Consider the following 21,370-nt stretch of genomic DNA (forward strand, 5'->3'; position numbering starts at 1 on the left):
GGAAGGAATCCTTGCTTCAGGAGCTGCTTCTTCATTTCGTTATTCTCTACCTGGACTTCAGACACCATGTTACAGGGGATGTACCCCTCCCTTCCTGTACATTCGCCCCTGTAAAAGCCATCAGCATCCTTCTCTCCATATACCTGCGAGGGAAAAGACAGACCAGAGACCGTTTATGCTATGGGGACATACAGAGAAAAGAGAGAGGGAAGCTAAGGAAACTCCCAAGATGACGGAGCCTCTGCCTCCCAAGGTTTATGCTGTCCCTGGAACATCAGATGGATCCATGCAGGGTAGGAGACACTCACTAAGGTGTGCTCTTACTTTCAGGATCTGCCCCTCCTTAAACGGGAGCTCCTCTTCTGCTGCATCGGGGTTAGGAGACATAGAAATGGGATCGTAGTCAAAGAGAGCCACAAATATTCTAATGCCATCATCTTTAACAGAGGTTTCTGAAGCCGTGCTCCTTGGAGGACCTGCGTGCAGATGGGGACACAGCAGAGACGACATCAGCATCATTCCCCTGCTATAGCCCCGCAGGGCTCAAACACTGCCTGCTCGCCTCTCCCCTGCCATTTCCAACAGCCTCTCTCCCTCCTGCTGCCCATTTCTCTCCCCTTTGCCCACTCACCTGGACTAGAGAGCAAAGGTTTCTGCATTTGGCTTCTTCTTACGCTCTTGTTCCCTCTTCTGCTGGGAGCCTGCCAGGTGGTGGTGCCTGGCAGCTCCTGCCCCCTAGCATCTTTATTACTGGATGCCTGTAACAGGAATCACCAGAGTTAGTAGCAGCCTCTGCCTTCTGACTTGCGTGAACAGTGCTCAGCCCAAACGCACTCCACAAAGAACAGTGCATCCAAATGCAACATTCCTCTTCAGGGACACTCTAGAGCTGAAAATACCACGGGAGTTGGAAAACAGAGCAAAGAATAGGCAGGCACCCAGGCAGGCACCAGTGACAGTCCCTTGGTGAGCGTGAGGATGCAGGTAAGGGCGTTTCGAGGGGAGGTAATGACATTACAGTCATCAGCTACACAAAGCTTTCACAAATCAGCTTATTTCACCAGGGATTTTCATTTGGGTCCCACAGCCTCCTGCCATGGGGAGGAAGACCCAGTGTGAAAAGGAATACTGCATCGGTGACACTCGGTCAGTTAGCAGGAAAAGCAGAAGCAGCTAATACAAGAAAAGCCATGGAGCAGCACAGAACTACAGAATCTCTTGGATATTCTTCCAGACAATCCTAGAGGAAGGTCCTTTCTCTGGACAACACTGAACAAAGCAAGATACAGGCAGGCCAGGGAAGCAGAGGGAAGCTAACACCACTGCAAGCTGCTTCAAAGCCAGAATAGGAAAAGTCACCCAACCCTTTTGTGCAAGGAGGTGCTACGTATTCCCTTCGAAGGATGTTCGAGCCTCCTTCTCCAGCCAGGTGACTTACAGTCCAGCTCCCAGCCCTGCTCCTCAGAACTGCTCTCACATCTCAGTGCTTCCTTCTCCCGGCAATAGACTTGCAGGCACCGGCTCGGAGACCCAGCCCACTCCATACCCTGCTCTTCCACCATCTCCAGTCTGGTCAGGTCCCGTCTGCCATCCGTGTGGGCAACCTCAGATTGACTGGAGCAATCGCTCCACTCCTCCTGGCAGCGCTGGGACCTTTCTGGCCATGGTCTGCTCTCAGGGGGGGATGCACAGGTCGAATCCTGATCATCTTCGGAGTCATACTCAATGTCTATCTCCAGGCTCCTGGGGCTGGAGCAATGTGTTGCCATCACAGCAGGGTCTGCAAACCCTGAAACTGCTGCTTTCCTGTGGTTTCTTCGTAAGCTGCCTTGTCTGGCACGACTGTACATATCAAACCCCTCCTTACCACCAGCACTGCTCACGATGTTCAGCTCTTCCCTGAGACTAGGAGCTCTGTATAACCCACTTCCCATCTGGCTGCAGTTGCCCAGCACACGACTGCAGTGCTCTGTTAAATCATTCTGTCTCTTCCTACCCATCTCAGGCCGACTCCGGATCTTCTCTCGATAATTATTTCCCTTTTTCTTGCTCCAAGCTGGACTTGGCCCAGTCCCAGACTTTGGATCATTCTCCTGGTAGCCCCAGTTTCCCTTTTTCTGACTCCAGGCCAGCTGCACAATGGCAGGATTCGCATGGTCAGCATCCCCTCTGCTCTCCTTAACACCATGCTCCTCCCGTGCAGTCTGAGCAGACAGATCCAGGGAGGTATTATTCCCATCTGTCTTCAGAAATGGCTCCTTGAGCGGCTTCTCAGTCCTTCCTGAACGGCAGGTGGGCGTTTCCAAGGAGTCTTGAGGGTCTGCTTTTTCTTCCGTAACACACTTCTCATCCTCATCTTCATCCTCATCCTCAGTCACTTCAGGGATGCTAAACAATTTCTTGCTGTGGTTCTTCTGAAGTGGGAGCTCTAGGATCCTCTCCAGTATCTCCTCATCGCTGTCAGTATCACAAAGATCCATCTGTACCCAGCCCCCGAGAAAAGCCACAGCCAGGACAAGCAAAGGAAAAAAGAGAGGAAATAAACATTAAAAAGAGAGTCAAAGTTACAGCTGATTCCCTCCCAGCACAGCAGTATGGAGCGGCGACTGTGGTCTGCAGCGAAGCAAAGGCAAGAAGCAAAGAGAGCAATGGGTCTTCTGGCAAAAGACAATCAGATGAAGTAGCAATGCAGCGGAAAGCAAGAAAGGCCAATGCATGGAAGAGCTCCCTCCCAGCCCCTGCCTCTACACACACAACTGTCTGCAGCACTGTCCATCCTGCCCGCCTGATTCCCCACAGCTTCAGCATCCCCGGTCTGGGATGAGAGGGAAGGAGCAGCACAGTTCCTCCACGGCTGTTCACCACACGGCAGAGCTGATCAGGTTCCTCTCTCCGCAGGAATGAGTCTCAGCCAGTGCTTACACAAGGACCCGCAGTCCTCCCTTACCTGTCCTCGCATGGCAACAGGAGGTGGTGACCCTGTGCAGCAAGACCTGCCTTGGAGATGGTGCTCCACGGCAGGACCTTCCCGAGGCCCTTCCCCTCATCTGCCAAGGTCCAACTCTACAGCACTTCACTGTCTCTGCAAACCCATGTGAACAGAGCTGCCACAATACACATGAAACCCTTTTACCTCAAAGGGGTCACACAGACTTGTGTTTCACTTACAGCTGGGTAAGAGCCTACCAGACTACATAAAACGTCTGAAAAAACACTGCTGGATTTTAAAATTTGTCTTGGACGAACTGCAGAAGTTATGTTTTGTCTCTTACTACATTTATACTGAAATAAAAAGGTAAAATCCCAGATGCTTAGTGTAATTTAAGTTGGAAGATACTCTGGAGGCCTCTTGTTCAATTTCCCCGACAATTTATAGCATGACATGTTCAAAAAACATTTACGAGTAGTTTACAAAGCATCTGTACCTATTTATGTTTCAAGTCAGAGGCATAAGCACACCTGTTCAGAGGTAATTAAAAACAGAACCACAGTGGGGAACAAAGAGGCAGTTGTAAGCTGCCTATTGATTACTCCAACCTCCGTAACTTTTTCCAAGCAAAGATTGGTCTTGAATTGTATTCAGAGTTGGTTGAAGGGGCCTCCAGAGTTCTCTAGTTCAGTCTCCTAGTTGCAGTAGGACTGCTGCCAACAGTAAACCAGTGTCTTTGCTTAGCTGAGGCCTGAAAACACCAAAGAACGGAGATCCTGCACCTCTCTGAGGACTTGTCTCAAGGCTGCACCACCCTCCTGGGAAAGAAGTTTGTACTCATCTCCAGCGTGAGCCTCCCAAACAGCAACTCATGACTGCTGCCTCTTTTTATATCATCTGCCATGAACAAGACACCAGAGGCTCTCTCATCCTTTTAACCATCTTTCAAACAGCTGCAGACAGCGACCAGATCTGCCTTTAGCCTCCTCCTCTGCCAGACCAGACAAGCTCAGCTTCCTCAAAATCTCCTTCCAACACATGAGCTCCAGGCTCCTACCTGTAAGTAAAATGCAGAATTATAAATGCAACCATAAAGTAAGTCCAGTAAGACTTACTTTGGCAGTTTACAAACTTGTGGCTTTTGCTTTTGAATTTAAATATAATAAATCATTTCAGAAATTAAACAACTTATTTGAGGTTAAACATTTTAAAAACGGCATCCCTCCATTCTTTTGCCTGCCAGACCCTGAAAGAGTTGGCTGAGGAGTCCTGAGATCACACAAAATGTTACTAAACACGAGAATCTGAGAAAACAGCCATAGAGACCTGGTCTGCTTCAGTCACCATCTTCCTTCACTCTACAAAGCAGTCTTGGGAGCTCTGTGCCCTAAAGCTTCCTGCCCCTGATGCCCTCTCTGCATTCAGCATCTCATCATCACTTCCAGAACTCGTCACTTGTCAGTGCCAGAACAGAAAACATTCACTTTATCAGGTCAAGAAACACCAGTTTGCTCAACTCAATAGGATGTGCCTGGGGTTTTGCCATTTCTTTTTCAGAAAAAAAACCCAACAACAACAAAAGTCCCCACATTCAGGCCAATAAACCATCCAGAAAAAAGAGACAAAAACAGCATTTCTGACTGTTCTTATTTTCTTTTCTCCTTCCAGAGAAACTGTTTCTCTTCCATTTTTTATCCAGTGCAACCCCAACAAGCAGAAGCCCTTACAGCAAGTCCTCCCCAGCCAGCCCTTGTATCTCCGGCCACCAGACTCTCCTGGGGGCTCCTCATGTCCAACCTCCCCACCTGGAAAGCAGAACCCCCTTCAGAAGGGGAAAAGGAGCAGCAGCAAATTTGCTCCAGGTCCATCAAACTGCCTGCTGCTGACCATTTAATGCCCTCCAGATCCACCCACCTGTGCTACAGGCTGGCAGCCACACAGGTCAGCATCAACAAACTGCAGCTGCTCTTTGGTCACATACAAGAAATTAGGGTCCTAAACAAATAGCACATTTCCTTTCAAATTTCTCAGTCATCCAACCATAATACTTTCCTCTATGCATGTTCATTTCAACTGCCGTAACTTGTAACACTACATCCCACCACTTCCCCGTCGTGCAGTTTTAACCCGTCACAGATGCATGATAATGCACTAACTTGCTTTAACGGTTTGAACTTGTAACATGAATCAACATCTCTCTTGGAGTTCAATTCAGGATTTCCTCACTTGCAACACTGGAACTGCAAAGTCATAGCTCCACTCCTACTTCCATCCCTGCAAGGCAGCACCAAGGTCTAAATAAAATAATCTGCACTAAGTTATCCACATTCAAGAGTGCTCATAGGACTGAGGCCAAAATATTGCATATGCCTGTTTCGCCTTAGGAGGGAAGGTGGGTTGGTACAGGATCTACAGATGGGTGGACTTTACAGGTTCCTACGTGCTCACTGTTTATGTTGAGAACTTAATCAACAGGATTGATTTTTAACTCTGGCTTCTCAACTTTGCATTACATTGTGTGTTTTTCCAACTAATTAAACCTTGGGTACATTCATTACACATAAACACCCTTCCCTCTCACAAAGACCTTGCATTTTTACTAGCTTGAGACAATACTGGGAGTAAAAGCAGAGTGGGCAGGAACTTAGCCAAGCACTGTTCAGAGTGCTGGGCTGGGGCCAGCACCTCCTCCTGTGAGCTGATGGCATGGGATGGCAGCACTGGGGCTCCCCGCAAGTGTTACCCTGCTACAAGTTACCTTTTCCCCGCTGTCCCGGTAACACAGTTCTCTCTGGTCCCATTTTTTCTCTTCCAGAGCTTCTGAAGATAGTTCATCTTCCTCCTCCTCCTCCAAAATATCCGAGAGGTCAGAACTACGGTTGTGCTCAGCAAAAAGGGTCAGCTGTCGTCTTCCCATTTCAGACAGTTTTTCTTCTTGCTATTGAAAAGCAAAACACACTTCTCAGGCACTATTTCAGCGATAAAGTAGCATTTTACGTCTCTCTAGCACACATAAAGTGTGGGAGGAAGTAGACTGGGCAGCACCCAGTGCAGCAGCTGGCACATGTGTACACACACAGACACATTTTATAGCCTGCAGAAGAACAGCACTGCATAGGACTGTAAAACCTAGGGGTGTCAAATACAATCCACATCCCTCCATGGGCAGAGACATTCAACCAACATAAAACAAACCTCTCTCTTCACTCTGGACATTTCTTTCACCACCTCCTTGCCAGGAGACAGCCTCAGGAACTCCTGGCAGCTGCTCCCACCTGTGCTGACATCTCGGGAGGTGCCCTCTGTCCCCTCAGCCTGGCTGGGGCAGGGCAGAGGCTCTGGGCTCAAGTGCTTCTCCTTTGCCTCTTCTTCAGCATTGGGACCTTTTGGTGACTCTTCCACAGAGCATGCATGGCAGGTCTCCATGCGTATCTTCAGACAGCTCTTGGATGGGCTTTCCAGCTCTGGCGCTTTGGTTACAGATTGTTCCATCTGGGAAATAAACCAGAACAGGTCATCACAAACAGTGAAACTGGGAGAGATGTCATTCAATACTTGCGAACCAAAATGGGACCCTTCCCCCTCAAAACTCTCTGAGAGAAATACCAGACATTCTGCACCGTTGGCATATGAAGATTTTGGCAGGCAATTTGCAGCTGGGAAGGCTGACTAGCTCTAGAAAAAACCTCTCCCTGCCGTCAGCTGCAAGTAGATAGATGGTCTTTCCACTGCTGTGGCTCTGGCCACCACATGTGGCTCACAGAAGTCACAGAAGCAAATCAACAGTATCCAGTTTTAGAGCTGCAACAAGAGACCCAGCCATACAACAAAGCCAGTTCCCACTCTCATGTGCCAGAGGAGTGTCCTACACACCAACCTGCAGGTTAGCCTGAGCTGGAGCTGAGGACACTACCCCAGGACTGTGAAGAAAAGGGGAATGAATGAAGGAGAATATACAAAGAAAGTACAGCTGCACAGACTCATGGGTAGGTCACCCAGCTGGATTACAGAAATTCGAAGTTTCGGTCTGCTTTTCAGTCAGTTCAGTCTGGTCCTTAAGAAAACCTCTGGGTGATGGAGGAGACCACCAGGCATGAGGAGGATAAGGGAGGTGTGCCTTCAGCAACCACCACCTCCTCTAATCCTTGCTCTAAAACAAGGCAGTCTCCACTGTATTTTGCAATGAAGCACAACCTTGTCCTCACCTACTAGGCACACTTTGAAAATTTTACAAGATCAGTTCCCTACAGAGATTCAGACACTGCAGTGCCTATTTTCTAAATGTCCCCTGGGCTTAGGCAAAAGCCAGACAGGTCTAGATCTCACGTTTAATCTGACAGCTTCTGCCCTGTTTCTCTTTGTTGACAGCCAAGTGAAGACACACATCTCCAGCAAGAAGGATGATTTGCATCTGGAAGCGCTCATTTCACTCCACTGACTACAAAGGAGGCAAAGCGACCCACCCGATGCGTAGCCTCTACACTAGACAACTAAATGTGGGCAAAATGAATCACAATTGACCCGAGGTCCTGTGAGAAGCAAATGAGCAGGGGTTGAAGAATTATGATTGAAATTTTGGACTCAACATCTCAATTCTTCTGCGTGTTTACCCAGTTCTTGGTCTCGGACCCACGCAGTTACTGATGCTCCTGCAAATGTCAGACATCTCTCCTGCTTTTGTCTAACCTTGAGCCTCTGCAGGCTCACACTGCTGTGATTAATAAGGTCATGCTGAATTTGACACAGTTTGAAGCACTGACCTGAGTCCCGGATGTCAAAGGTCAGAATGAGCAAAAGATCCTTTTTCCTGATGTATCACACATCAACAGGACTCACTTCCCAGCTGCCACAGAGTGAGCACCTTTCATAGACCATTCACCTGTTTTCTTATGGGGTGCTCAGACATCCTCAACACTGTCCTAAAAAAGCCCTGGAGGCACCCACCCATCCTACAGGATTCAAATCTGTGACATCTTGCTAGTTCTTCTGCAACCTTACTGGAAAACTTTGCTGTGGCTACCTTGCTGTCCACTAACATGCCCCATTGTGCCAGGGTGTCTACTTCACCTTGTGTAACCCCACTGGACTGGAGATTATTCCTTCAACTCAGAGAGAGCAGCAACGCCAGACTAACACTGACATCAATATCAGTGGCAACTTCCTTTTCACCCTCAATCTCTGACAAATTCCTGCTTTCCCGACTCCATTCCTGATCTGCCTGCACACACGCGATCAAGTGGCGAGCTTCGTCTGCACTTCCAGGTATACAACTGCAGCTGATTTGGGGCCAGTGTTCTTCAATATATTCATCAATGACTTGGATGAGGGAATTGAGTGTACTATCACCAAGTTTCCTGACGACACCAAGCTGGGAGGAGTGGCTGACACGCCAGAGGGCTGTGCTGCCATCCAGCGAGATCTGGACAGGCTGGAGAGTTGGGCAGGGAAGAATTGAATGAAATATAACAAGGGAAAGTGCAGAGTCCTGCATCTGGGCAGGAACCCATCTGGGCCTTCCTGTGTAATCTCCTCTGGGTGTTCCTGCTCCGGCAGGGGGATTGGACTGGATGAGCTTTTGAGGCCCCTTCCAATCCCTAACGTTCTGTGATTCTGTGATTCTGATACTCCCTGCTGCTTTGCCAACCAGTGGATGATGGCCCAAATGCAACAGTGTGTAAATCACAAAGATGCTCAGTGGCATTTCATTGCATTTCCAAAAACAAACCATTCTCCTTCCCAGCACACATAATATTGGGCAGGAGATGTAAGCACTTACCTGCACCCCTGCCCCTTCGCCCAGGCCCTTCAGTTCTGCTTCTGTTGGAGGGACAGGCTCTGTGCCCTCACTGGGGAGCACTGTGCTGCCAGCTTGCTGAGGAAGCACAGTCAGGCATTTCTTGTCTCGTACAGCGTCCAACCCCTGTGGGGAAGTGCCTAAAACCTGCACCAAGGAAGCACTGGGAGAGGAGAGGTGCGGTGGTGAAAAGGCTTTCTCTGGCAGAGATCGCGCTGAGTTGTCGTGGCTGGAGGAGAGATCAGTCAATTTGGCATCTGAGCTATCAGTGGGAGTTTTCTGTCGATGCAGGAGTGCAGCCGCCTGGTGCGAGGGTGGGCTGCATGCAGGCAGAGAGCCCCTGTGTTCACGGGGCAGTCTAGAGGTAAAAGTGGTACAAACAGCAGAATCTGAAGGTGAAGAGTGGTGAGAGGCTCGCAGCAAGACTGAGGAGATCTGGGCCGGAACTGAATCCCCTGACTCCCCATAAAGAGACATCGTTCTCACAGAAACCTCCCGGCACACCTGGAACATATGAAGCTGGGACAAGTCCACCAGAACACTCCCAGCTGTTGGAGAAGTAACTTCTATTGCCTGCAAGCAGAAAAAAAAACAAACCAGGGAGCAACTATTTATTGTGCACAGCTCAGCCCTTCTGAGAACAATTCCTCAACCCAAAGTTAACAACAGACCCCAAAGCTCTTGAAAGCAGGCGTGCAGAAGTCACACACTTTTGCACAGTATCAGGGAAGAATGAACAGTAAAGAGAAATTGTTACCACAACCATTTGAGAAACTGGATATTCTATAAAATATGACTATATTCCCTGCTACTACAGGCATTAACTCTCCTTGCTCTCTTTGCTTTAAAAGGCCATCCCCTTTGGGGCCTCCCTTTTGCCTACCTTCCCAGACTCCTTTTTTGACCTCCATAGAGGAAAAAGAGCTATCATCCAACAGGGCATTACTCTGTTTTGCACTCTGCTCCTTTATTTAACAACTGTGGCTGGCCTCTCCCATGGCCAATGGCACAACATCATGCATGCAGAAGACCAAAGGCCACTTTTAGTATGTAGGAGGTTCTTTATCAATATTCATATTGGACACAGAGGGGTTTGTATACCTCTTCCTTTGTCTATTCCTAATTTAAAAAAGGGCTGGAGAACTACAACTCACTGCTCATAGTCCAGAGACACGTCCCAGGTGGTGGCAAGGCTTCTTTGTGCACTTCTTTCTGTGCCTCCTTGCTCACTGAGCCCATCGCTTCCCCAAGGATCAAGGGAATGCCAAGGGGGAGACAGAGGAGGCTGACACCAATCATCCTCTTTTGCTAGTGATGGGTCCTGCCACAGAAACTTCTCTAGCTTAGTTACATCAGGAACGCATCAAAACTCTGGACAGACATCTTGTTTCCATGTGCATCAGTCAAAACAAACAGTCCAAGCACTGTCCCTTCTCTGATATCATTCCTTTCCAGACCAAGGACTATCATTGCCTCCACATAGTGAGCTTACTGGATCAAGCTTTTTGAAGTCTTTTCCATATTTCTCCCTATTTTATCAGGTATTTTTTTCCCATATTTTCTACCTTTTCCATATTATGGCACTATCCATTCCCTTGTTCAAGATTTGTTTTTGAAAAGTGACATTTTTTATTGCTCTTCATTTTAGCCAAACCACAGCTTTTGGCTATAACAGCACTGACAGAAATCAGCTTATTCAGTAGCTTTCCTGAGGTAAGGCAGCGTCGTTACACCTCTTCTCCACCTGTGTTTCAGGTGGACACACCAGAAGCATGGCAGAAGGAAGACACTGCAATATTAGCATTCAAAAATATACAGGCAAGATAGCCAATAGCAAGGAATTGCTACTGTGCATGAAGAGCTTAGAAGCAAATTGATAAATTAAGCACTTTTAACGAGGAACAAAGAATGTCCCTACTGATGCCAGCATGAAACACTGTTCACCCATCGCGGCTGCACTCTCCTGTTACTGTGTCTCCTCCTGTTCAGGATCCCATGAGCCTGGATCAGCTGTACGTTACCAACCCACAGCCAAGTTGGCTCCTGTGCACTGTACTAATGTTTTATTAATTACAAAAGTCCTCTTCAGGTAAAAAACAAAACCAAAAAAAACCCCCCAAAAAAACCCCACAACATAAAAATAATTTGTTTTCTCCCTTTTCAGAGCATGGCCTTGTCTTCCTTTCTCTTTACCTCTCACAGATCCACAAACCGTACAGTCACCACCTGCTTTCCAGATCCTGAGGCTCTGCAACTGCCACTACCCCTGCATCAGCCCCCAGCCACCCTCCTGCACCACCGCCAGCCTTGCCCAGCGCAGCACGGCACCTTCTGTCCATCCGCATACACAGCGTAACCGGTGACTCGAACTCCGTTGGATGATCCTTCGGCATCGATGGTGACGGGTAACCAGCTGATAACGAGGATACCGGGCGAGGGACCAGCTTCTACCTGGACATCCAGAGGAGCATCAGGTGTGCCTGCGAGAGACCAAACAGATTTTCCTCTTGCTTATCTCACTACAGCATAAATCCAGACTAAACCCTGGTTTGAATTAACGAGAAAAATCTCGCACCAGACTCGTCACTGTGGAACCGCACTAGAGCAGCCAGGCCAGTCCTGGGAAATGATATTCAGAACCAGAGGAAATAAGAAGCTCTTGTTCTGTGAAAGCTTTAATGCACAGAAAACAGAACTTTGCAAAAGTAGCTGAGGCCAAGGTGCAGCAACTCTTAGAGCAAGGTCATGGCAAACCAGATCTTCCGTGCCCCGAGAGACATGCTGTTCAAATCAGCAAAGGCGATGTCTTCCCAGAGCAAATGAAAACAAAAGAGGTAACAAAATTTTAAAATAAAGGAAGAAAAACATTAAGACAAAACAGGATAGCATCTCAGGCTTTAGGACCTAATAAAGCTTGCTTCCCTTCACCCCAAGGCTTGATAATAAAGTAATGACAGAGCGCACTGCTCCAAGCACTCCATGCACAGTGGCAATGGGCACAACTGCTCTGATACCTGCTAGTGGGGTAGTGAAGTGAATCTCAGCTGAGTTCTGCTCCTGCCCCTCTGGGACCTCTTCCCAAGGTGTTTTCAAGGACCGGGCCTCCAGCTTGGCAACAAAATGAGTGCTGGGCTGCAGGTTGCGGAAGGTGTACCAGTAGACCCCAGGTTTTGTAACGTCACATTCCTCCCCATTGAGATACACCGCGTGGTTGTAGTTGCTGTTGCAGGGAAGCCACGTGATCTCTGCTGATGTGGCAGTAACGTTTCTGACTTTCAGCATAGTTGGTGCCACGCTAAAATCTTGCCCCACAAAGAAAGTGCATCGCAGTTTATCAGAACTGCCTTGTTCTGTCACAGCCTGCACAGATACACGGTAAGCCTTTGTCTTTAAATCCAGCTTTTCAATCACTGCTTTGGTCTGAAAGCCACTCTTCACATTTTCATGTAGCTCTTCATCCACATAGATGTTGTAGCTTTGTATGTCTGGGCAGCCAGCTGGCAAAAGTGGTGGTTCCCAGCCTACAACTACGCTTCTGGCAAGCTGCTTGATCAAAGTCAATTTTCTCGGGTAAGGCACTGCTGTATGACTAACAGGTTCTTCCTGGTCTCCTTCTGCTCTACTGGCCAATGGACTGATGCTACTCACTTCAATGGAGAAATCACTCTTATCTCCACTGCTGGTGCTTGCACTGACAAAACTTTTCTCCTGGTATGAACTATGGGTGAGATCATTCAGCTCCGAAGGCAGAAACGTCATGAGGTCATCATCTGAAACTCGCTCAACAAAATTGGAGGGGACCAGCCCTCGCCGGCCATCCATCAGCTCCCCTAAATAAAAGACAGGAAACCTGTTACCACTGCACCTTCCAACCTTCAGCCTTCCAACCCATCTGTGAAGACAATGTGACAACACCTACACTAGGTCATAACTGCAGTGCAGACAGGAAAAATGGAAAAAAACCCCAAACCAAACAACAAAAAGCCAACAAAAAAACCTCTGGGAGGTTATTCCTAGCCAAGCTTCCTGCATTTCCATGGGGCCCTGGGTAGAACCTAACAGTCACAGTGAGAAGACTCACTGCTCCACACATCCCAGAGGCAACTAACTAGAAAGATGTTTTTTGTCATCAGCTTAAGGGTTTTTCCTTCTTCATTATCCTACCATTCCTCACCACAGCTCTATCACTAACTTAAGTGTCTTTCTCTAGTCTTCCCAAACTATGCAGATTGATGAATTTACATCTTCTCCAGCCATACAGATTTGGGGGTTGTAGTATTTTCTCAAGAAGGTCCATTTTTCCAGATCTGTATTCAGCTCTGGTCTTCTTTTTTAGTTCCCTCTTCTGTTATGCTAGATTCTGCATTAAAGACGTCCCAAAAGGACCCATGGGGACAACTGATACCACAGCACTCTTGGTATGCACAAGAACCATCAAATCACAGTCAAACGAGCAGTGCGTAGGGATTGCGCTTACTTTCCCCTTTCAAACTCTACCTACAGCAAATCAATTGAAAGCAGGGAAAGCAGAAGAGGTTAGTAAAGAATAACCTTCTTATTCTTTAAATAACAAACAAACAAACAAACAAATACATGAGAAGCTTGGAAATAGAAAGAGCCAGGACAGTCAAAGAGCAAGCAGTGCAACATGGCATGCATTTGCCTCAGCTCTTGCAAAGCATCTCAGTAAATTAGGACCCTGCATCCCCAGTTCCACAAAGAAACTTCATTACAAATTCACAGACCAGAATTCTTGGTTTCAATTCCATCTGCCTGTTAGTCAACCAGGATCATGTTTTCAGCAGTGCCAAAAGAGAAACACACTGTACACCACCAAATAGGGCAACAACTGTAGTCTGGACTGCTTAGCTTCTGACCTGCTCTGCTAAAAGGGCAAGAGTTAATGGAGACCATCAGTGCCGATGGTCTCTGGCTCACTATGCAGTCACTGGAAAGAGGGAAACAGACCATCTGCAGGTGCCCAGGGCTGAACGCGCTCCTCTCCATGGCTGGGGAAGAATCATATGGGGAGGAAACCTGGAGCTCTGTTAAAAGCAATGGCAAAATTCCCACTGAAATCACTAGACCAGGATTTAATGTTTTAGACTTAATTTGACATAAACTCTTTTCCAACAGAATCTGCTCTTCCCTCTAACAAACTAACTTTGGGCAGAAAACCTTTATCTTGAGGTGTCAAGATTCACTAAATTCCTCTCTTGTTTTTTTAGAGAGATCAACTCTCCACAGCAGTTCAGTCACATTTCATTCTTCTACAACACACCTTCGAAGAAGCCATCTTCATCCATGTCTCCATAGATGTAAATATATTCTCCAGCAGTCAGCGGAAGCTCTGCCTCTGGGTTTTCATTAGGTCCATCAAAAGGATTGTAGCTGAAATATTTACAATACGAAGTCTTACTTTCTATAGGAACCTTTACAGCAACACATTCAAGCTGGGAGGTTAGACCAGCTTACAAACCACTGTGTCTGGACCCACTTTTTGCAAGCAGCAAATTCCACAGACAAAGGTAAAGACTCCAGTTTATGGTTTTATATATAACTAATAGCACACTGCTCCACGTTCAAATAGCAGCCAGGAATAATTTTCTGAGCAGCAGAACAAATGTTTTGTGATGTCTGGAAGAACAGTTAGAGTGGCTCAAGAACGTGTTTATAAAAATACTTGAATTACCTAAGTGCATGCTGTGCTTCTGAGTGTACCAAGTAGGAAAGTCTGCACTCTTAACTATTTTATGTAGACATCTCTTTGTATCTTACGTACTCAATAGTTTGGGAAGAAAACAAATCCACAAAACGAATCAAAAAACCAAACCCTAAAGTATCAAAACTGTCTCAAACTTTTTATCAGCCATTCAACTGTCATGGAAAAGCACCACACAGAATCTCAAAATTCTCATGTTTAAAACCCTAAGAATGAACCAATCTGTGCAAGAAGGAAGTTACATGAGTGAAGGAAAAGCTCCTAGCCTTTTTCCTCATCATTATCCAACCCTTGGGACCCAAGTCATACAGCCCTCAGTGCTGTAACTAATCATGAAAAACCTTTATCTTTGACAGCACCTGCTGTCAATTCCTGCTCTTTAGTCTTTAAAAGAGATTTCAACATGCGAAAGGAACATTATCCTCTCCATGGGCCCAAGACTCTGACATGAAGACACAGATCACATTTGATCTGCTTCTTACAAGCACAGAATCTCCCCAGTTGTCTTTCACCCAGTCCACAGTCGAAAAGCTGAAGGGTATGGCAATACTTTTTGAACTGAAAATAGCTATTTGGGTTTGACCGTAACAGCTCAGTGGATTGCAGCAGTTATCAGAAAAACCTGGGTTTATTCTGTAGATTTTCTTTTAAAACTACAACCAGAATTATTTTGGTCACAAGCTTAAATTCAGGATTTCTGGGCTGAAATGCTGTTAATTGTTGGAATCAGATTTTCTTGGAGAAAATTTCTTGGACTGTTCTGGAGAAATCAAACATTCCTTTAAATGCTTCAATTCAAACTCAATTTTCCATCTAAAATCATATTAAAAAAAAACACACAGTGCTGTTCACTGAAGAACAAATGAGCTTACTATGTTTTTGTTAATATAAGCACACTGGATTTGCTTGTGCAGGAAGTAACAGGTCTCATAAAATCCCACTGAGGAATAACATATATGGTCTAACCTAATATTCACTCCTAATGGTGGCGAATCCTACACAAGAGTGCAAAGTGGGCAACTGTGAGATAGCCTGTCCAACCTCACAGACCATGATAAATGACCCAGTACCTGTATCGAGCTAAGAACACCTGGAGCTTGGCAGGGCCTTGGCTTCCTGGCTCTGGCATTAGAGAGATGCTGTCAACATCCAGTTCTTCCATTTCACTCGCAGTGTCCACCTAAAAACATTACAGATGAAGGATATGCTACGGCCCAAATCAGAGTGAGGGAACACTCAAACACCTATTCAAATATCAGTGAACAAGTCCTCTAAGCTCCTGTATGGTGCCAGTCTGGCCACTGGGCTAAGAACCATATGTAAGAATGACTTTAAGGTGAAGAAGTAATAATAAGAGGCAACAGCTCCAAGTCACAGCTTCAGGGGTTCCAGTCAGATATTAGCAAAAGCTCCTGCCCAGGTGGGTGATGCAACCATGCAACAGGTTCCTACTGAGGTGGGGGATCTCCACTATTGAAAAGCTCAGAGCCTCAGCAAGGCAAAGCCATGGCCACAGTGATCTAGTGTTGGTGACAGTCCCACCTGAGCAGGAGACTGGCCTAGAGACTCCGGAAGCCCCTTCCACCCTACACATCTGTAATTCAATACATTCATTTCTTTCTGCCTCTAAATGGTAGCTGTCCCTGTGCGCAACACAAATGGTAACCTGAACAATGGAGACCTTCCAGCTCTATTAGATTTCCAAGTCCCGAAGCACTTTTCTTCAGGCAGCTCCCCTCCAGCACCTGGAAATACTTCAATATAATGTTTCTGTACTGTCAGAACAACAGAAGGCCCAACCAATTCCAACCAAAGCTTTATCGAGTCCAAACAGCTGGCTCTGCTAACAGCCAGAAACAGCTGCTGAAGGAAAGCATACAGGAGACAGGGCAAGCATGAAACTCTCCTCTTCCTGGTACAGCCTCTCACTTTCTAGCAACCAGCTACTTATGAACTTCCTAGGATGGAGGCTGCACTCTGAATCCATTTGGTGACTACTGGCTGAAGCACCTTTCAGAAATTCGTCTGAGTCTTTCTGATCCCACTGACATGCTGGAATCTTACATCCAGTGGCAATGAGCTATGTAATGCAATGGTACCTTGAAAAATGCACTTCCCTTGTGTTTGAAATGGTGCCAATGAGCCAAGCTGCCTTTTCAAAGCAGACCTCAAGGCAAATGTATTATTGATGAAGACCCATCACAGGCACCTGAATACAAAGTACATAAACTGCCAAAGTTAAACTTTGAAAGAGTTCACAGCACCTTTCCAAGGTAGTGCACTGCTTATAATGCAATCGTGCATCATGTCCTAGGGGAACAAACACCTGCACCCTGTAACACCCAAAGGCAGACCCAAATGAAGTAGCTTTCTGGTGTCCTAGTTTTTGCTGGGACTGAATTGTGGAATTCCCTTGTAATGTTTCAGCAGAGCTGAATTTCTGAGAAAACTGCAGCGTTCACTTTAGTAACACAAGTTGGTATTCGCTTTGGCTGGGATGGAGTTGTTTTCCTTATGACAGCTGATGAGGTTACTGGTTTTGCTCTTGCCAGCACATATTTATGTTTTTCAAGGTTTCACCTGCACATGTGGTTATAGTTTCTTTTAGGTTTTTTCTCCTTCTCTCTGCACAAGAGGATGAGGGGGAGGAAGCAAAAGCCCAGGACTCTCTGGGACAGGTGCCCCAGGACAGATGATTCGGGTATGATCCAAGCTGACCAGTAAAGATATATTCTATCCCATAAATGTCACACTCACTGTAAATTGGAGAGTTGGCAGAAGATGACCCCTTTGATGCTTTGATCCCTTCCCTTCCCCTTCGTGATGGCAGCTTGTCTCAGTTCCTGAGGCTTACCCCTCCCTTGTCATGTTTCTGTTGGTGTACGGCCAGCGACTGCTCTTTGTGAGCTGAGTTTAACTGCTTTATTATCCTTGTTCCTGGTCTCATTGCAGTTCACTAGTATTACTGTTATTTCAGTTTGGTTTATTTTAATTATTAAACAGTCTTTATCTCAACTGATGAGTTCTTTCACTTACACTCTCCCAATTCTCTTCCCCACCCCAACCGGGGAGTGGCAGGAAGGTCTGAGTTGAGTGAGCGTACTGCACGGTGTTCAGCTGCTTGCCAGGTTAAACCATCACGTCTGGCTAACACTCTGGGGCATTCCCAGAACCACGTGCTGCTGAAGCCAAATGCTTGACACACGGGCTCTTTTCCAAGGACCCCACACTGATCTCTGTGGACACTACTGGCTGCATCTCTCCATGGAGGCATGGTGCCTTCCAAGTTTTCTTTTTAACTAAAAAATAGTAAATTTTCCCACCTCAGAATCAATAGTAGTCACGGACCTGTTCCTCCCCAGGTGTACCCTTCACTTTGACTCTGAACAGAACAGCTTCTCAGAGCTCTTACACAGCGGTGGGCACTGCCTACCACAGCAGCAGGCCTTCGCTAGCGCCCTGGCCTGGGCAGCTCAAGACTTCAGTGTCCTTCACATGTACAGTGGCACACTCCAAGCGGCCTTGAAGGTTTCAGCACTCAGGAAACATCAGTGGACCAAAGCAGCAAAAGCTGCCTCCTGTGCCATCACACTCATAGCACTACATTACCCTGAACTGTCACATCAAGGCAACACAAACAAGCCAAGCCTATTCACTTTCACCCTCTGCTAGCACAAACTCAGCATCTTTTCATGGTTTCTCTCACCAATTACAATTTTAATACCTAAAAGTAACAGCAAAGAAGTTTGAGCCTCTCATCCACAGTTCAAGGCAAAACCAGTGCAAAACCAGTTCCTCAGCATGTTAAAAATAACCGTTTGTAGCCTTTGTGTGTTTTAATAGTAGCTGAGATGTCACAAGGAAGCTTAGCAAGAGCTTTCCCACACTTCCCACCAATCGACCTCTCCGCTCCCCTCCTCCAAGCTCCCAGCACTCTGTCTCACCAGCTGTTTCCTTCCTGGAGCACATCAATATGTTCAGATGGGCATCTGAGGCCTTTTCTATTTTGAACTACAGCTTTTCTCTTGGTTTTCCCCTGTTTCCTTCAGGTAGCCAGGAGGGAATGAACACAACACTACTGGTGCTCTCAGCAACGCACTGATTCCCTTGTGACTAGAAAGCACAGGCTGGAGAGGAGACTCCCATACTGACCTCTGGAGTTGGGCAGGATTTTGGACTGTTCTGCATGGATTCTGATTTTGAAGAGTTTGACTGAGATTCCACTTTCTTGGCCTGCTTCTGAGAACTGGTAGCAGCAACCAGGGAGCCAACGGTGGCATCAGGTGCCTGCTGTGACAACTCCAACTCATCAGTCTCTTCATTGTGAGCCTTCTTTGTGCTCTGGTGAGCGAGCAATCCAGGAACAGTTGATTCTGCAATAAAATAATCCATCCATTACTTTTAGCTACAGGCAGAACACCAGCTCAGCAGTGAGCACCACAGTGAGCAAACATCCTTTAGAGCAGCTCAAGTCTCTACAAATGTGATTTGTTTCACAGTGCATCTGACTGGACTCCCTGGGCTCTCTTTGGCCACAGAAATGCCACGTTCTCTTTCGGAATACAAAATGAGCCAAAGGTATTTACAAAAGAAAGATGCACAGATCTCAAAAGTTAACTAAGAACTTGCATTATTTCATTTACATCTTTAAATCTGCACAAATAACTCCTTTGCCAAAACACTCGCAGGAGTCTCCAGCAATTACCCTTCTCCCAGTGGGGCTGTGGGGTGGAGCTGCACAGAGCATGAGGAAGCTCAGAAGTCACCAGCGTCGAGGTGAGAAGGTCGATTTTTCCTGTTTGAAGTCGGAATTGTTTGAGTTCCTGAGACAGGAGGCTGAACTGCTCTGTTTGACTGCGACACTGGTCTTCTAGATCTTTCACCCGGGCCTGACAGGAGAGACACAAGATGAGGCACAAACCACCAGCGAGGCTCCAAATGGTGTCTGCTTTTGCTGCATCTTCTCAGTGGGTCTCAGACTCCAAGAACCTAAAGGTGTGCCCTGCCCAGGAACGGCCAATGGGAACTGGCAGCTCCACACCGTCTTTGAAAACCTGACACTCATCTTTTAGGAGACCGACTGCAAGCTCAATTAGGAATTATTCCTGAAATGTTGGGTGTGAACTTCCACATCCCATCCAAGCCCTGCACAAGGCAGAATGAGATAATGGTCAAAGATAAATAAGCCTTGAAAAGAGTAAGACTGAAAAGGCTTTGCGTGTTTATCGCAGCATTAATATAACGTCTCTAGAAGGAGCTCTCTCCCAATACTCTATCTTGTCCATCAACCCAGAGGCACCAGCAAGCTCCCAAAACCTTACCCTGTCCTGCTCACCACTCTGAGCAGGACTCCTGATTGTCCCTCCAGGCACTGGGAAAGGCAGAGGGCATCAGCACCCTGGCCTGTGTTGCAGAATGTTTCTTTGATGCAGACAGCCCACACACTTTGCCACCAGGTCCTACAGAGGTGACTTGCTCCAGGAAAATGCATGACGAGTATAAGAAAGCTACATCTTGGGGAAATACTACATACTAATACTTCCAGCATTCTCTTTCTACCCTATCTTGGGGAAATACTACATACTAATACTAATACTTCCAGCATTCTCTTTCTACCCTCTCTAGATCTTCCCCTTCCAAAATATTGCTGAGTCTTGGCTGTCCTTACACATCCCCACATATTCCCTGGTTGTAGGCAGAGCAGTTCCCAGAATGCAACTGCTCCTTTCCCTCTTCTCACTCTTCCACTGCACAACAGCTTACTGCGGCTTCCTAGACAGACATCCTGTGTAGACCCTGCTCATGCACTTCAGGTAGTAAATAAACAAAAACCATTTGTTATGGATGGGAATGTATTACCTAATCAGCAGTGCTTCAACTGAGTTAATGCAGTTAATTTGGCATGAGCGCATCTGTCCGAGGTGCAGGCTCTGCCTTGCAAGAGATGACATTTGTTCCCCTTTTTCCTCTTTGAGCTGAGATCACACCAGGCTTTGTAGTCACTCAGCTCATCATTTTGCATAAGAAAGATGGATCAAAACAGATGATGGCATTGTGCTCTTCAAAATTTTCCATTCTACAAAATGTTTTTCAAGTGCCTTTTTCTCCTTCTAACTCAAAAAATAATCATTTTCCGTGAGACAGAAAGTCTGGTTTCTAGGCAGCTCTAAAAATAACGCATCTGACCTGAAAAAAGCTTTCTTTGTGGTCTCAGAGTACCACAAAATCTTTCCAGCCCACTCCCTACCAACCTCGAGTGTGCATGCATTTTCATTTCACTGTGGCATATCTGTTTTAATCACGTCAGTTTATCACTTGTTTCCCTTGCAACTTGCTCGGAGCTCTGAGTCTTTAAGGGAAGCCTGGTGAAGTCTCTGAAGTCTGGCAAGACGTAACTGTGTCTGAACTGAAAGAGAGTATAAGATGCCAACTGCAACTTCCAGAAACATCTGCATTCTCCGCTTGCTCAGAGTCAGCTCCCTGTTCATCAAGTCACTGTTGTACAGAATTCCTCTGCAGTCCTAAGGGTGTGAATTTACTTACAGATAAGATCTTTCACATAAACGCTTCTCCCCTATGCGTTGCATCTCAATAGAGAAAAGAAACCACAAACAGTAAGGAGAGTTGCACTGGATCAAAGTAGGACTTCCTGCAGACCAACATCTGTCCCTGCTCTTCCCCTGGGACATTGCCTACAACGCGGGACAGGGACAGAACAACTGCAGGATCTGGGAGGGTTTTCCCGTCTTATCTGGAGTTGTGAGGCAGCAGATGCATCTGGATATTGTGTTTAATAGCATCAGAACAGTACCTTTGTTCTGTAAATTTATTAATCACAGTTTAATCCATTTATACTGGTGGCCAAGCTAATAGCCTGGATAATCCACAGTTTAACTCTGAGATAGCCAATTACTCAGGTGTCTTT

The 21,370-nt window shown here is 46.6% G+C and overlaps 1 protein-coding gene across 1 annotated transcript in view; it reads right to left on the reverse strand.

Moving 5' to 3' along the window:
- BZRAP1 (benzodiazepine receptor (peripheral) associated protein 1) overlaps window positions 1-21,370 on the reverse strand; it is a 48,367-nt gene that overhangs the window by 17,422 nt on the left and 9,575 nt on the right. The window contains exons 7-19 of the mRNA XM_010179465.1: window positions 19,151-19,334; window positions 18,598-18,818; window positions 15,516-15,625; window positions 14,005-14,114; window positions 11,738-12,553; window positions 11,052-11,203; window positions 8,706-9,296; window positions 6,125-6,421; window positions 5,688-5,867; window positions 1,365-2,480; window positions 632-758; window positions 325-476; window positions 1-143 (exon numbers count right to left, since the gene is read on the reverse strand). Coding sequence (XP_010177767.1) covers window positions 1-143; window positions 325-476; window positions 632-758; window positions 1,365-2,480; window positions 5,688-5,867; window positions 6,125-6,421; window positions 8,706-9,296; window positions 11,052-11,203; window positions 11,738-12,553; window positions 14,005-14,114; window positions 15,516-15,625; window positions 18,598-18,818; window positions 19,151-19,334 — 4,199 coding nt within the window. The remainder of the gene's footprint in view (window positions 144-324; window positions 477-631; window positions 759-1,364; window positions 2,481-5,687; window positions 5,868-6,124; window positions 6,422-8,705; window positions 9,297-11,051; window positions 11,204-11,737; window positions 12,554-14,004; window positions 14,115-15,515; window positions 15,626-18,597; window positions 18,819-19,150; window positions 19,335-21,370) is intronic.

Source organism: Mesitornis unicolor, unplaced genomic scaffold (genome assembly GCF_000695765.1).
Source record: "Mesitornis unicolor isolate BGI_N332 unplaced genomic scaffold, ASM69576v1 scaffold6222, whole genome shotgun sequence".
Lineage (NCBI taxonomy): Eukaryota > Metazoa > Chordata > Aves > Mesitornithiformes > Mesitornithidae > Mesitornis > Mesitornis unicolor.